The sequence below is a fragment of the Anopheles maculipalpis genome, chromosome 2RL (assembly GCF_943734695.1).
Source record: "Anopheles maculipalpis chromosome 2RL, idAnoMacuDA_375_x, whole genome shotgun sequence".
Taxonomy (NCBI): Eukaryota; Metazoa; Arthropoda; class Insecta; order Diptera; family Culicidae; genus Anopheles; species Anopheles maculipalpis.
In genome coordinates, this window is record NC_064871.1 from 42,562,400 (window position 1) to 42,576,715 (window position 14,316).

The window sequence follows — 14,316 nt, forward strand, 5'->3', positions numbered from 1 at the left end:
TTTGGTTTACTAACGAACAAACTGCATAGCAACAAAAGTAGCGGTGAACTGAAAGAAATGCAACAATCGAATTGGAGTTTGATCTCAGTCTGAAATCTCAAAATAATGCAGAGTCGATAATCAAAATTGAATCTCACAAGAAATGTACTAAATTTATTGGGCATCCTCACATGCTCAGAGTTTCGCGCACGAACACTGTACGTTTCGTTCGTCTCGTTAGCAGAAGCTAGCTGAAGGAGGGTGACTGAAAATTAGGTACAACCTTAAGGCACACTTGTCCGATCAAGCGATTAATGTTGGTTATGTTTTGTTGCGCTTAAATAATGGCTCGGTGTTGTACACTGTAAATGGAACCGTTTGAGGGAACATAACAGGGCAACTACGCCTTGGATGCGATTGTGCGAACAGAAGTTATGCGTTACACGAGAAATACGATCAGTGTGCACCAGTACATGGCAAGGATAAAAATTTGATAAAAAATTTGATAGAATTAACTTCTTTCCTCCGTCCTACGGAGCTGAACAAAGTTGTATTAGTGTACGGTGTATTGTTTTATATGGTTTAAGTTTTGTTCTTTTCGTTGTGCCACACTGTAACGATCAACTGTGATCAACTTTTACTTATCATTTGCTTGTTTGGTGATATAATTTTGTACAGCTTTACTCGCAAGAATTGTCTGAGCTGCAGCCATGCTAAACGCACGAGTCTCTAATGCAACACTTTCAAAACCAAAAACAAAAAAAAAACAAATTCCCATCAAGACTCACATTCAGAAAAGTAAAATAGAAAACGAAATTTTGCGCCTTGCTTCTATTGTTTGTATGTGCTTGAAAACGTTTCATTTTCAAGTTATATTTTGCTCTGCGAGTGTATCTAGATATTCAAAAACAAAAGTGCGATCCAAAAACACACATTTACCAGCATTAAAATACAGAGAACGTTTCCGTCGGATTTGGTGGCTGCCGGATTAGTTTCACATGTTTTAAACATAGTTTGTTACAAACTTTAAGTGAAGTGGACCCTCGGTTGGATAAAGTAGACGGTAAGGTTATGAATTCGACCACTTTCGACACAGGTTAGTTGCGATGTGTGATGGGCTGCTACAACATCTTCGGGTTGGGGCTTTCGTTTTCTTTCAGGTTGTTGGCCACAGTATTTCGGTAGCTTTTCGTGCAGCCTTTTCATGAATTTTTCTAGCGATACAGCTGGTACAAACTGTTGTAGTGAATATTGCTACCTTTACCCTACTTTAATACTTCCAGAGTCCACTTCACACTTGATCAGGTCTCACGGTGCAACAAGCGCAATCTCTAACCATAAAAAAAACACCTTCATTTGCCTTCTATACCAACCTTGCAGGCACAACCGATCGATCCAGACCTAACGGCGAAGCTTTTGGGCCGTGGAGTGGCCGTCTCGCCCGTCGTGACGGTCGAACCGAGGCGTCGCAAATTCCACAAGGCAATCACGCTCAGCATGCCGGCACCGAGAGCCCACAGCCAGGGGATGATAAATCAATATTCGGGCAGTGCCCCAACGTTGCGGTTGCTATGCTCCATCACCGGTACGTACGCATTGCTGTTTGAATTACGTGTGTGTGTGTATGTGTGTTTTTCTTTTCCTGGACGGATATCCCATCTCTTGTGAACGGTGTGTCTTGATTTCGCTAGCTGCGCTGTACGTTGTTTTGCGCTACAGTGCCGTTGGTTGTTTTCTTTACAATTATCATGTCAAGCCCCGTAGTGTCCATCCGTATTCATACTTAAACTTCCTCCTTCAGATTAGGCATCATATCCGTCTGTTGTTAATAGCAACTACTACTGTCCCTACACACGCAAACGTACCACATCCGTGTCGTAAACTCAATAGTCTCATCATGTTCTAGCTAACGATTGGGCGCGACGGCAAAACACTGTCACAAGTCATGCTCATACTTCTCAGTAGTACACCACATAAAGCCTCATAATAGTTTCTATGGTTCTGTGTTCTAACAAACGCAACAGAGTACAAACAAGAAATTGCTGTGGCATAGCGTTAGCTGTTCCTGATATCAGATGATTGAATTTAGTTTAATTCAGTTTATACACCTCAGATCTTTTGTTAACTCAACGCTGTAAAAAAATCGAATTTAAGGTAAAATTTTATACTGTTGAGAACTTATTGTCCTTGGCCTAACCTCCAAAAGCGGTGCTATGATTTAATGTCATTCGTTTTATCCTTTACTACTCTTGTTCTTTATTTACACATGGTCCGTCGTTCCAAATAGTCTTTAAACAAACAAGCATGAAATGCAACAGATTACACGCCCCGTTCAAGGAACAAATCTGTTGCTTTGAGGTTTTCTTCCAGTGAGATTTTCTGTGCCGAGGGAATAGATTTTACGAGCAAAGTATCCAACCCTCCAGTTCTTCACCTGATCGATCCTCGATATCGATCATAAAATTTCAAACATGTACTTCCATTGCTCGTACTGTGTTGCGATTGGTACTGCCATTATGTCCATTTTGAATTCTCATACGTTTCGTCTCGCTAGCTCACTGTGTGCGTGTATATTTTACATACTGTGTGTTGTATTGACCGCTAATTGAAATAGTTTCTGTTTCGTTTTATATTTTATTTTTTTGGGAAATTGACACGTGTTTGGTTCGTTTTTCTCGTGTATCGTGCTTTAACGTTGTACAATTTCGTTACCACAAATTTTGTTCCTGTTCCGCGGAGTGTAAATCGTGTGATTCGTGAACTTTACCATTGGCTTTTTAAACCACAACTCACTAGTTTTTGTACCTGTTTCTTAGGTTTCCATTTTACGTGGTTTTGTTTTTGGTGATGTGTTTTTGTGTTTCAAATTTTATTGTTAATTTTCTTACCATATACTACCCTTGTGTTCTTGTATGATGATGGATTAATAGGGTTCATGCGATGCGATGTGCTGGGTGGCAGTGTGATGATACATTTATTTTAGTAAACGGTTTTTTTTCATGTTTTATTAGACAACAAAGACACACATACACACAAAACTATACATCTGCAAACACACACCAATCCGCAATCTTGTGTCACATTGTGTAGAGGTTGCAAGCATTGCTGCAATACAAGCGCCATTTACCAGCAAACAGAATCATCCATTTAAGAGCATCATCCATTTGTTGTATTGCCAGAGAAAGATAGAAAGAAAAAGAAAGGAAAAGAAGAAGCAGAAAAGAGAGCTAGAAAGTGACCAGATTTATTAAAACACATCACAACTCTAACATCAAAATCAATCCTTAAAATACATTATACATTTCCATATACAATTTGTTCCGATTTCGTACTAATACCTCGACAATATGCCTGTTACTGCACGCATTCCCATATTGCGCTCTACCATGAAGGTGTGTTTCGGAAAAGATCTCTGAAAGGTAACTAACAAAAAACAAAAAAAAAAAACAAAACAAAAAATAAAATAAAACAAAACCAAGCAAAACAATCAAAACAGAAAACAGCAATATGAAAACGAACGCCAGGAGGGCGCCCTCTCTTGGATTCATTGCAGTTTTTTTTTTGTTACTCCCCCTTTTTACCTTTATTTTTTTATATTAAGCAATTAAACGAAAAGCAATGCCAAACCGATTAAAGTTTTCTAAAGCATAAAACATTAAAATATAAAAGATTTGCGGTACAAACGTGTACTACCTTCCTACCTTCGAATTGGAAACTTTTGCCCAGTTTTTTTTTTTCTATAAATCCTTCTTTACTATATACTCTGTCTTTCACACCTTCACTATGCTATGATCGCTCCGGTTTTGTTGTTTTCATACCTCTAAGAATGACTTGTTAAGGGGTTTGCACATCGCCGCTGTGTGCTCCCTCCCGTTCGGATCTATTCTTCTATTTTGTCTATTACGTTCTTACCGTTTTAAGTTCCATTTTCCAATCAGTTCGTTTCGGATTGCGTTTGGTATCACTTTACGTTGGTCCAGTTTGTTGAGTTGTTCGCTAGATGGTTTGCGGTGTGTGTTTTAACGACAACATTTCATCACTGTCATTACGACTTTTTTTGTTTTAAACATTTTAAACGGCGTGCTCTGTTCGCTCAAGTACTAATCCTAACTCGTTAATGTTTGTGCTGATTTGACTTCGTTTGTTTTGCGTTGTTGTGTTTGTTTCTTGGATACGTTTTTTGGAGCTGATGATTGTGTCAATGTCTTCCGGTTTCGTTGGCGTGTGTTTCGTTCTATAATTTTGTTTTAGAATGCTCCTCTTCTTCTTTCATATTTTCCTTTTTTGAATTCCATTTTCTTCCCTCCCCCCTCCCCCCTACCGATGTATGTTGTTGCCATAATTTATTGCTGTGTGTATGGATTTGTTTATCAACATTGAATTTACTGAAAATATGTTACCTCTTGTCTTCTGCTTTTTTGGCACTGCTAGTCGCGGTTCGATTAGAAACAGTTGCGCCCGAGCAATTGTCGAATTGTGGATATGTGTTTTTGTGTAGTTAAAGGGGCAGTCTAATGACGCGTTTTCGGTTGCCCGCTGTGAGACTTATTACCATTGCAATCGGTTGCGTTTAAAGAACACTTTTTAAAAGATAGCTTGCAGATGAAACTGTTCCTTTCTTACCTTAGTTACCTTATCTCGTACAAATCACTTAACTAAGCACAAACAATATTTGAGCGTGTAGAAAAAAAACTTTTCACCCACAATAATTAATGCACCAATTCCGATACGAGCAAGATACGCTGTTTGCCGGTACAGTTTGATATTATCAATCATGTTTTAAATTTATTTACAAACCAGAGAATACGCTTCAGAACCGAACCGATGACTATCCACTTTTCTGTCCTGCTCTTGTTGTGCTGTTTTACATTTTGCGTACTATTTTATTTATTTCAAAAAAACACAAAAACAAAAACGGATCGAATCAATTTTTTTGTGTCCCTTTGTTTGACAGGTTGTTATGCCTGTTGTTTCGCAAACCTCATGTTTGCGGTTATGAGAGCTTTACCTTTTCTTTCCACATCACCGTCATCAGCGAGAAAACAATTTCATAAGATACACACCTTGTTTTCACCCTCCGAGTGTTGGATTAATTTGCAAACTTCGATAGCATTTCCCCTAGCATTATCCTAGAATCTCACTTATCCACCAGTATTCCAAATGTTTCGGTTTTGTCTTCCTTTCTGTTTTCGGTTTTGTCACAATAAGTTCTATAAGCAACCCCGTTCTTGATTCCTTTCTCGCAATTTAGTTCGTTTTTGCAAGGCTTCCGCTTTCCGAGTTGTGTCTCCTACTAGAACCGGTTCATCAGTTGTACGAAAGGCCGCTACAGTTTACTGTTTTTGTTGAAGTTTTATATTATGTTGATTACTGTTCGGGTACGTTGTACACACCCTTTGTAAGCAGGATGGAAATTATGGCCATGTTTTGTAATCAAAATGGGACTCATGTCTTGTGGAAAATACCAATCTGCCTACAGAAGGAGAAAACTGTACATCTTGTGTTGCGCGTTACGTTAGAAAACGGTTTTTAGTTTGAAGCAACTTTAGTTTCACTGGGATTGGTTTAAGGTTCACAATGTTTTACGTTCTCTCTTGCAAGCAGTAAGCTATAGCATAAATGAATGAGCGTAAACCAATGCTTTTTAGTTATTGAATAATAAAGTAAGAGAGAAAGAGAGAGAGAGACAGAGAGAAAAAATACGAGAAAAAAGTTAAACAAAATGACTGTGTTAGTTGCCCACAGGAGAACTTTTCTGAAACCGTTGCTAAAAGCCAGTGTGTCGAAAGTCGCTTTCGGTGCGTCGTGCTCTGTTCGTTGACTTTCGTCCAAAAGTCATGTCCCACTAGAGAACCGTGTCCCGATCGTTTCTGAGCACATGGTTTAGGAAGTAATGGTCGTTGAGTAACCACCATTCGATTTATAAACCCTTACCCCATACACCAAGCACACCTACACTGTTTGTAAAGCCCATCATCACTTGCCCCTTTCCATCCTTATTCATCTGCGCTGGTTCGAATGTTCATGATTCTAGCGTTAGTATAACTTCATATCATTCATAAGGATATCTGTTGTTATGTTTTGAGCAAGGGTTTAATGTCCTTCCGACAAGCCACGACACTCAGTGAAAGCTTAACGCTCATCCACTTGGGCCTTATCAACCATTTCTCACATGTTTACACTCATTCACACAGTCCCGAGTGCAGGAATGCTCAGTGCAATCGGTTCTAGAGCGGAATGTGATATAATTTCGTCTGTTTAATTTACTCAATTCCATTCCATTCCACTCACTAGATTTTTCACCATTACATTTCGCGTAACGTGCGTGTCTCTGCATCATGTATTAAGCTACTAAATCTAGAGCAGTGTATCGTGTAGAAGTTGTATTCCATCGATCGTCTATGTCATTGTTCGATTCTACCGATATTGTGTAGTTTTGCACAGTTTGAGTATTGTTCTGTCATAGTTTGAAAAGTAAACACCTATCACGTTTGGTTTTTGTTATGAGTTTATAGGGCACGATAAAAAAAGATTACCAGAAAAAAAAACAACCGGTGGATAGTAATGGTTTCGAACAGTTATCTGATTCAGCATATAGTACATTTCCATTTAGTTAGAAAACAAAAAATGAGAAAGTTTTAATGGAATATATTTAGTCAAAAAAAAAAAAAATCAATTTTCAATTGTTTGATTCCTATACATTTTCTGCCCCTCTTCCCTATGAGCTATCTATCATTTGCTAGCCTCAATCTCTACTCATCTTTTGCACCTGCTTCGACGATCACCATCACAGCCTTTATGCTAAATTATGTTCATTCAGCATCATCATCGCCATCACCACCGTCATCGCCGTTCATCAGGGTTCATTTTCGTTCTACTTTTTTATATGCTTAACACGTGTAATTGCGAAGGCATTATCCTGTGTTGTTTTGTAGCCTGTTTGATTCGAACTGATTTTGAATGTTTGACTGTTTTGTTCTATCCAGAAATAAAAGCCCTTAATTTATTTGTGTCCATTTCATTGAGATTGAGATATTTCGTTTCGTGGGATGATTTCGGTTTTGCTATTTTGCGTTTATAGTTTTTGGTCTGGTTTCGTGCAGCAGCGTGCATCGGAGTAGAATCGATGGCACAGCCCGGGAGTTTAAGTAGAATAATTGTGCCGAGATCGAATGTCGATCGAAGCGTATCCTTCGTTTTCATAGTTTCATTCCCCAAAATTAATCAATCCATGAGAACGATAAAACCGGTACCGGGGGAACGAAAAGCTTTCAATATTCATATCTGCATACTGAATGTTATTTTTTCTTTAGTTTAGTTTTCATTACTCTCGCTCTGCTTGCGATTGCTGACTGATTTTGTGAGCAAAAGTGTGATGCTAATTGTTCGATACCATGTCTTGCTTCTCTTTTCATTTTACTCTACCCATATACACTTGCATTTAAATTACGCATAAATCAACATATACACAACCATAATACACGGATACACACTCACATACATCACATAAAAAAACACGATAATATATCGCTATCGCTACACTCTTTACAACATGCACCAAAATTTCGCACACATTCTGGCTACCACGTTCATGTATCTCTTTCTCGATTGCGTTACAACAACGGTTCATTCTTACTTGTCAATAACAAAAATCAAAACGTACACGTATGCAACTTGAATGCTGATCTATACCCCTCCCCACCCCCTCAAAAACCATACACATATTCATCAATACAAAACTAGGTGGTACGACACGTGCACAATGGGAAGATGTTACTGGGTCGACGCCGCTCACGTTCGTGAACGATTGCGTCTCGTTCACGACCACCGTTTCTGCACGGTTCTGGCTGATGGACTGTCGCAACATTGCCGACGCAACCAAGATGGCAACCGAGCTGTACAAGTAAGAACGCATCGCATCGCGGGTTTTCCGGCTATTAACTGTACCACCGTACCTGCAACGGTATGCTTTCTGTGTTCTCAATCCCTTACAGAGAAGCCATACACGTGCCGTTTATGGCTAAGTTTGTCGTGTTCGCGAAGCGCACCGATCCGCTAGAGGCGCGTCTCCGTGTCTTCTGCATGACAGATGATCGTGAGGACAAAACGCTCGAGCACCAGGAACATTTTACGGAGGTCGCCAAGAGCAGGGACGTGGAAGTGCTGGAAGACAAACCGCAGTACATTGAGCTGGCGGGCAATCTCGTGCCGGTAACGAAGTCGGGCGAACAGCTGGCCCTTCCATTCAAAGCGTTCCGCGAGAATCGGCTACCGTTCGCAGTACGCGTAAAGGACCAGCACGCCGACATCGTTGGCCGTACGCTCTTTATGCGCGAACCGAAGATAGCTAAGGGTGAACCACCACAGCAGCCAATCTGCATACTGAACATCGTCCTACCGGAAACGATCATACCCGAGCAGACGACCACGATCTCGGACTCGCACGAAATTATGCTGCGTGTTGGACGTTCCCGGGCAGTCGTGCCTCCGCGCCAGCTGGTCGACGATCAGAACTATCTGGGCGAGCTGCGCATAGTGGACATATCGAACCTGCTGGGAGAAGATTGGATCAAGCTAGCGCCGGAAATCGGTGTTAGTGAGACGGATGTGGAAAACATTGTGGCCCAAATACCGACCAGCACGGCACAGCAGGCCCAAGCCATGCTGAAGCAATTCCAGTCGAAACCGAACAATGACTTCAACATCCTCGAAAACGGGCTGCGGACCATCCACCGGGATGACATCGTGGAACGGTGCATACGCAGTGCGACCACCACCGGCACCACGACCACCGTGACCATGCGCAACAAATCTTCCTTCTCCATCGGCAAGCGTAACGTCGACGCGGTGGAAATCTTCTCCGAAACGGATTCCATAGTAAAGATGGCACAAAAAGAAGGTAGGATGGGGATTGGGTGTGTTTTGGGGATGTGGCACAGATGGTTTATGGTTCGCTTATCAATTTCAGATCGCCTCTCCAAAACGGAATCCACCAAATATTCGGGTGAAGAGAAAACCGTTGAAGAGTCGGAAGAATCGGAGGAGGAAATGGTGAAGAAAACGGTGGCGGAGCGAAGGAAACAGATCGAGAAACGGTTGTCGGCGGATCGATCGATACCGGCCTCCACGCAGAAGAAGGAGCTGGTCGAGGAAATTATCACCATCAAGCGGCAAAGCGTTATAGACGATACGCGCGCGAAGCATGAGGAAGAAATTTTACTGCAAAAACCGATCGACAACACGTACAAATCGTCCACCATGCCAGAACCGGTGGTGAAGCTAAAAACAACCGTCGTTAAGGATGGTCCCGTTGTCCGGAAGGACGAGTTCGAGCAAGAGTTGCAGGACAAGTTTAAGGCTACGTTGAAAAACGTTGAAGAGTTTGAGCATAAGTCTGAGGTACTGGAGCACATGGCCACGGAAGTCACCGTTGTGCCGTCGCCGCGCGTCGTGGAAGAGATAAAGAAGAAGGTCGAGGATCGTGTGCCTGCTCCGCAAGACTCTACAACTGTGGAACAGATGGTCGAAAGTGTAACTCCGGTACCGAAAGAGCGTGCACCGGTACCGGCCAAGCGTACCAGCCTCACCAAGGAACCGGAAGAATTCCAGGGCGTTGTTGAGGAATCGATTAAAGATGTGAAGCAACGCATTAGCTCGTTCGAGACCAAATCCAAGAGTGAATCACTCACGGATAGTAAGCAGTCTTCGGTGGATACTACCAGCGGACGTGACTCGTGGAGTGAAGAGTGTCGTGCGGAACAGCGACAGTCCAGTGATACCAAGCGCACCGAATCGGAACAGATATCCGAAGAAGATTCGGAACACGCACCATTGATAGGTCAGAAGGATGATATCACGACCCATTCGCGCATGGTTGATGAAGTTTCAAAGATGACAACACATCAGGCAAGCACCACTGTTGAAGAGGTGAAAATGCACGGTGTTTCACGCACAGTTGAGCAAGAAGGTCACTTTAAAGACTTCGCTGTCACCGATGTGTCCCGATTGAAGGACCAAGATTCTGAGCCGTCATCACTTTCGGAAACCACCAGCACTTCCAAACGCGAGGAAAGCATTTCGCAACACTTTAAGTCCGAAACCGTGAGCAAGGTGGAAGAGACGGTCACCAAGATGTCAACAACAATGGCCTCCAAAATGATGCAGGATAAACTGCAGGAACAATTCGCGTTCGCCAAGGACGATGAAACGATTGTGCGCGAGGAGTTTGTGGCGCGCAGTGCCGAGAGCAGTAGTTTCGTCGATCGGAAGGTAGAATCGGTTGTGCGTGAAGTTCGTGACCAGGAACCGGTGGTCGAGAAACACGACATGCATCGCGAGGTGAAGGAAACTTCCGACAAAATGGCTGCCCTAATGACGAAGGAAACGGTACAGCCAGCGGATGGTACCATGCCACAGGTGTCCTCGTCGGAAGCTTACACCGTCGAGAGCTACGATGGGTTACAGTCGGAGACGATCAGCAAGGATGCAATGGGTATGGTAGCGGAACGCAGTGGCAAAACAATTTCCAGCATTGAAACGGGCGTAACCCAGGGTGAGGATACGGTCAGTGAGAAGATAGTCGAAAAGGAGGAAGAAGTGCGCCGGGTGGAAGAGAAAACGTCCGACAAGTCGGCTGACAAGCCGTCGGTGATGGAATCGGTTTCGCGTACTATTTCGCAAGAAATTACCTCCAAGATACCGGTACCGTCAAAGAAAAGCTCACCGGAAGCGAAGGAACACTATCCTACATCACCCCCAGCTGCACAGCCAAAGCCCGACGAGCAATCAATGAAGCTGGACGAATCCCCAAAGCTGACCGAAGTAACGTCACTTGCTGAGGAAGTGGTAGAATCCGTCACCGAACAGGTTGAATCGGTGGTTTCGAAGATTCCACGCTTCGGTACAGCAAAGCCACAACAACCAGCCAAACCGGAAGCGGTTGCGACGGTCAAGTCACCCGAACCGGATACCTCCGGCCTGTCGAAAATTCCGATCCTCAAGGATCGTAAAGTGTCGGAACAGTTTTCGAGCGATTCGTGCGATACGGTTATCGTACAAAAATCGATCGAAGAGCTCGAAGAGGATAAGTTGTGCGTCGAAGAATCATTGACGGAGCAAATGCACCGCGAGGAGGATGAGGAGATCATGTCTGCTACCGCGTACGGTAGCGAACGTGCAGTGACCGAAATCATTACCGAGGATCATCGTGCCGTAACACCGGACGATTTCATCGACGAGATTATCGATGAAGCGCAGGACAAGGTGCAGCAGCTTCAGTCGGCTGAGGTGACGGTCGGTACGCTGGATCTAAGCCACTCGGAAGAAGGTTCGTAGCCGCTGAAATTGGTGTGCATCCTTCGGATCGTGGTAATAACCTACAACTGTGCCTTGCCTTACAGAATCGTTCGACAAATCTGCCTACCCGATGCAGGAGTACATCTCCGAAGCAGGACGGGTTGCATACGACGCGAATGCTACCATCGACGATGACGAACCGGAACACGACAGATGGAAAGGTAGGTGGCGCGATATGACACAATTTAGTATCATCAAAAATCTCCAGATTTCACTGTCCGCACATTCGGACCGTTTTTGGTAACCTCTGCCAACCCTCGATCGCTCGATCGCCGAGCGTTTCGAAGGAATGGGGTAGGAAAAAACAACTCACAACATCACACTAAAACCCCACCGTGTTTGTTATGATTATTACGAGAATGCACCCAATCACACGGATGCCCAGAGCCTCAATGAAGCGACAAAGCTACAGCCAAGCTCAACCCACACAATCTCATGATAAACTGTATGGATCCCTTCTTGCATCCCTCTAAGCTATTGAGTGATAAAAATGAATTCTTTTTCGATTGTGTACCACGACTTTACGTTTCTCTCCTCACCACCTTCTTCTATCCCTCTTTTCGTCCCCGTTTGCGAACATCGCTTTTATCGTTATGGTTTCTATTTTATTGTGTTTCTCTGTTTGTTTTGTTTCTGTTTTGTTTTTTTCGTAATTGACACTTTGAAGATTGTTTAACTTTGTCTCAAATTACTGTTTGTTTCGATTTTCTGTTCATGTTTTGCTTTCACATGCATCTCGACGTTCCGAACATGAATTGGGTAATTGGATTTAGTTTTCAAAAACAAAGCAAAAAAGAAACATTACCACAACAAATCAAAACAACGGATCAAAACTCTGCCTAACATCATTTCATCCTCATGAATTAGCGTTTTGTTTGCTCACTATTTCTTCCTGTTTGTTGTACAATTTGAGCTTTGTTACTTTATGTTTTCGACCCTCTTTTCGTAAGTGGAACGGTTTAAGATGTTTGTTTACACTTCACCGTTTATAGTTCGTTTGATTAAATCGGCACTGTTCAAAACTTGGTTTCGGTTTACTTCTTTCCTTTTTTTGATCGTTCGGTTACGGTAAAATTGTTAGTAAATAAAAAATCTCGTAGATCCTATGTTTAACGTACCTTCTTGTTAGTGTAAATTGTGTGTTTTTTTTTTTAAATAATAATTAGACACACCTAGCGGTACTGTTTTGAGTTGGTTTGATTTTAGCATAGATAAAACACACGCCCGACTATCGATCGACAGCAAGTAAGAGTACTAAGTGTGTGTGTTTTGGTTCGATTACCCTAAAAGGATGCGTATCCCGCCCTTGAATAGTTGTTTTAGCGAATGTTTTGTTGTCGCAAAAAAGATACAAATAACCAACAGTTTAGTTACGAAAAAAAAAAAAACATTTAGTTACATTCCGTTGTGTCCCCATAACCTCCCTCCACCTTTTGTTATATTCACATTTATTGGAATACTCTACAATCACTCCCATTGTTGTAGTTTGCAAGTTGACATTCATGCATTTATCAGTGTGTTTTTGCGTTACAAATCAGCGCACCGTTAGGCATCAAAACTAGCCTCTCCGAACCACGTTTCCGTTCCGTTTTAGACACGGCTTTAGAAATGTATTAACAGCTCAGCCATCTTCATCGAAGCTCTACTTCTCTTTTCACCATCTCACCCGCTCATTTTCGCTCATTTCCAAGTGCAAGTGCAATATCGCGCAAACCGAGACACATCGAATGCAATCCCGTTTCGGCTTGTAAACTTCCTCACCAAAAAAAAAAAAAGCATTGATCCAAGCTGCCATATTTCATCCTTCAGTCTTGTCAGCATTTTTGTTACCGTGAAACAGTGAACCAATTCAAAAGGGCGACACAAATTAGCATTTCTTGCCGGAACCTTTCCTGCCTAAAAATCTTTGTCTATCACATGAAAAAACAAAAGCAACAAACAGCATTAGCTGAGCCATCCGCTGCTCAGTTGGTTCATGTTTTCGTTTGGCGTTAGTGTTGCGTTATGACAGCTTGTGGTTAACCTACCCAATTCGGTGGAATTTCCTGCATCATATGGCTTCCTCTGCTCCGCACGCATTCAGTATGCGATCGAATCGAACACAGCACGCGTTACGCCGCGTTACGGGCGTAACAGTTTTCACGCGAGACATGTTCATCCGCCACCCACGGGGTGTGCAGCAAAGCATCATAGATTCGGTTCTCTTCGGTTTTATGCTCCTGATAGGGTTAACATTTTTCTTTCGTACATTTTTTTTGCCATCTGTCCTTCATGCGGGCGCGAGTAACGCTTTGGGCGTGCTTTTCCCATGGTTAGCGAGGGTTTCTTCTACTTTGCTCCACGAATCACTTGCATCGATCGTGCACTTCATGGAAACTTCCTGGCAAACGTTCATCGATCCACCAACGGCTCTGCAACATATTAGTATACATATTTCAATTTACAACACACACGTTTACATTTCTACACTCGTATCACATGCATATCATGCAATTCACAACGTCATACACTTACTAAACGATACCAACAGCAACAACTTGTGTTCTGGATATGAAGTGTGCAGCTTGTTTAAGCTCATCCAAACCCTTAGTAGTTGTGTGTGTTTTTTTTGTCCCAGAATTAGAGAAATACGCTTGAATTGAGATTGGAACGGTTATAGTTCCGTTGTGTCACGTTACCACGTCCAAAAAGTAAGAAAATTTATGTCCATTTTTTGTTGAACGTTTATCGAAATTACTGATCAAATTGTTTGCTGCTGATTCCCCCCGGCTGGACCTCTAAAATCCTCTCATAGAAAGCGTTGATTTTATCATTAGAATATGTGTGCAATTAGTGCAAACGATTGCTTTTCATTTAATTCATAAGGGAATGCTAGATTCCAAACGATCGTGAAAAACCATATTTCATTACGCATACCGGGGCACTGGCATTTTTGTAGGACGTAGTCATTGGCAAGAAAAACAATTTTTGTTTTGTTTTATG

The 14,316-nt window shown here is 42.4% G+C and overlaps 1 protein-coding gene across 1 annotated transcript in view; it reads left to right on the forward strand.

Moving 5' to 3' along the window:
* The window catches only part of LOC126556539 (ankyrin-3), a 108,722-nt gene that overhangs the window by 27,476 nt on the left and 66,930 nt on the right, over positions 1-14,316 (forward strand). The window contains exons 11-16 of the mRNA XM_050211800.1: positions 1,360-1,564; positions 3,372-3,398; positions 7,723-7,882; positions 7,974-8,878; positions 8,948-11,305; positions 11,379-11,495. Coding sequence (XP_050067757.1) covers positions 1,360-1,564; positions 3,372-3,398; positions 7,723-7,882; positions 7,974-8,878; positions 8,948-11,305; positions 11,379-11,495 — 3,772 coding nt within the window. The remainder of the gene's footprint in view (positions 1-1,359; positions 1,565-3,371; positions 3,399-7,722; positions 7,883-7,973; positions 8,879-8,947; positions 11,306-11,378; positions 11,496-14,316) is intronic.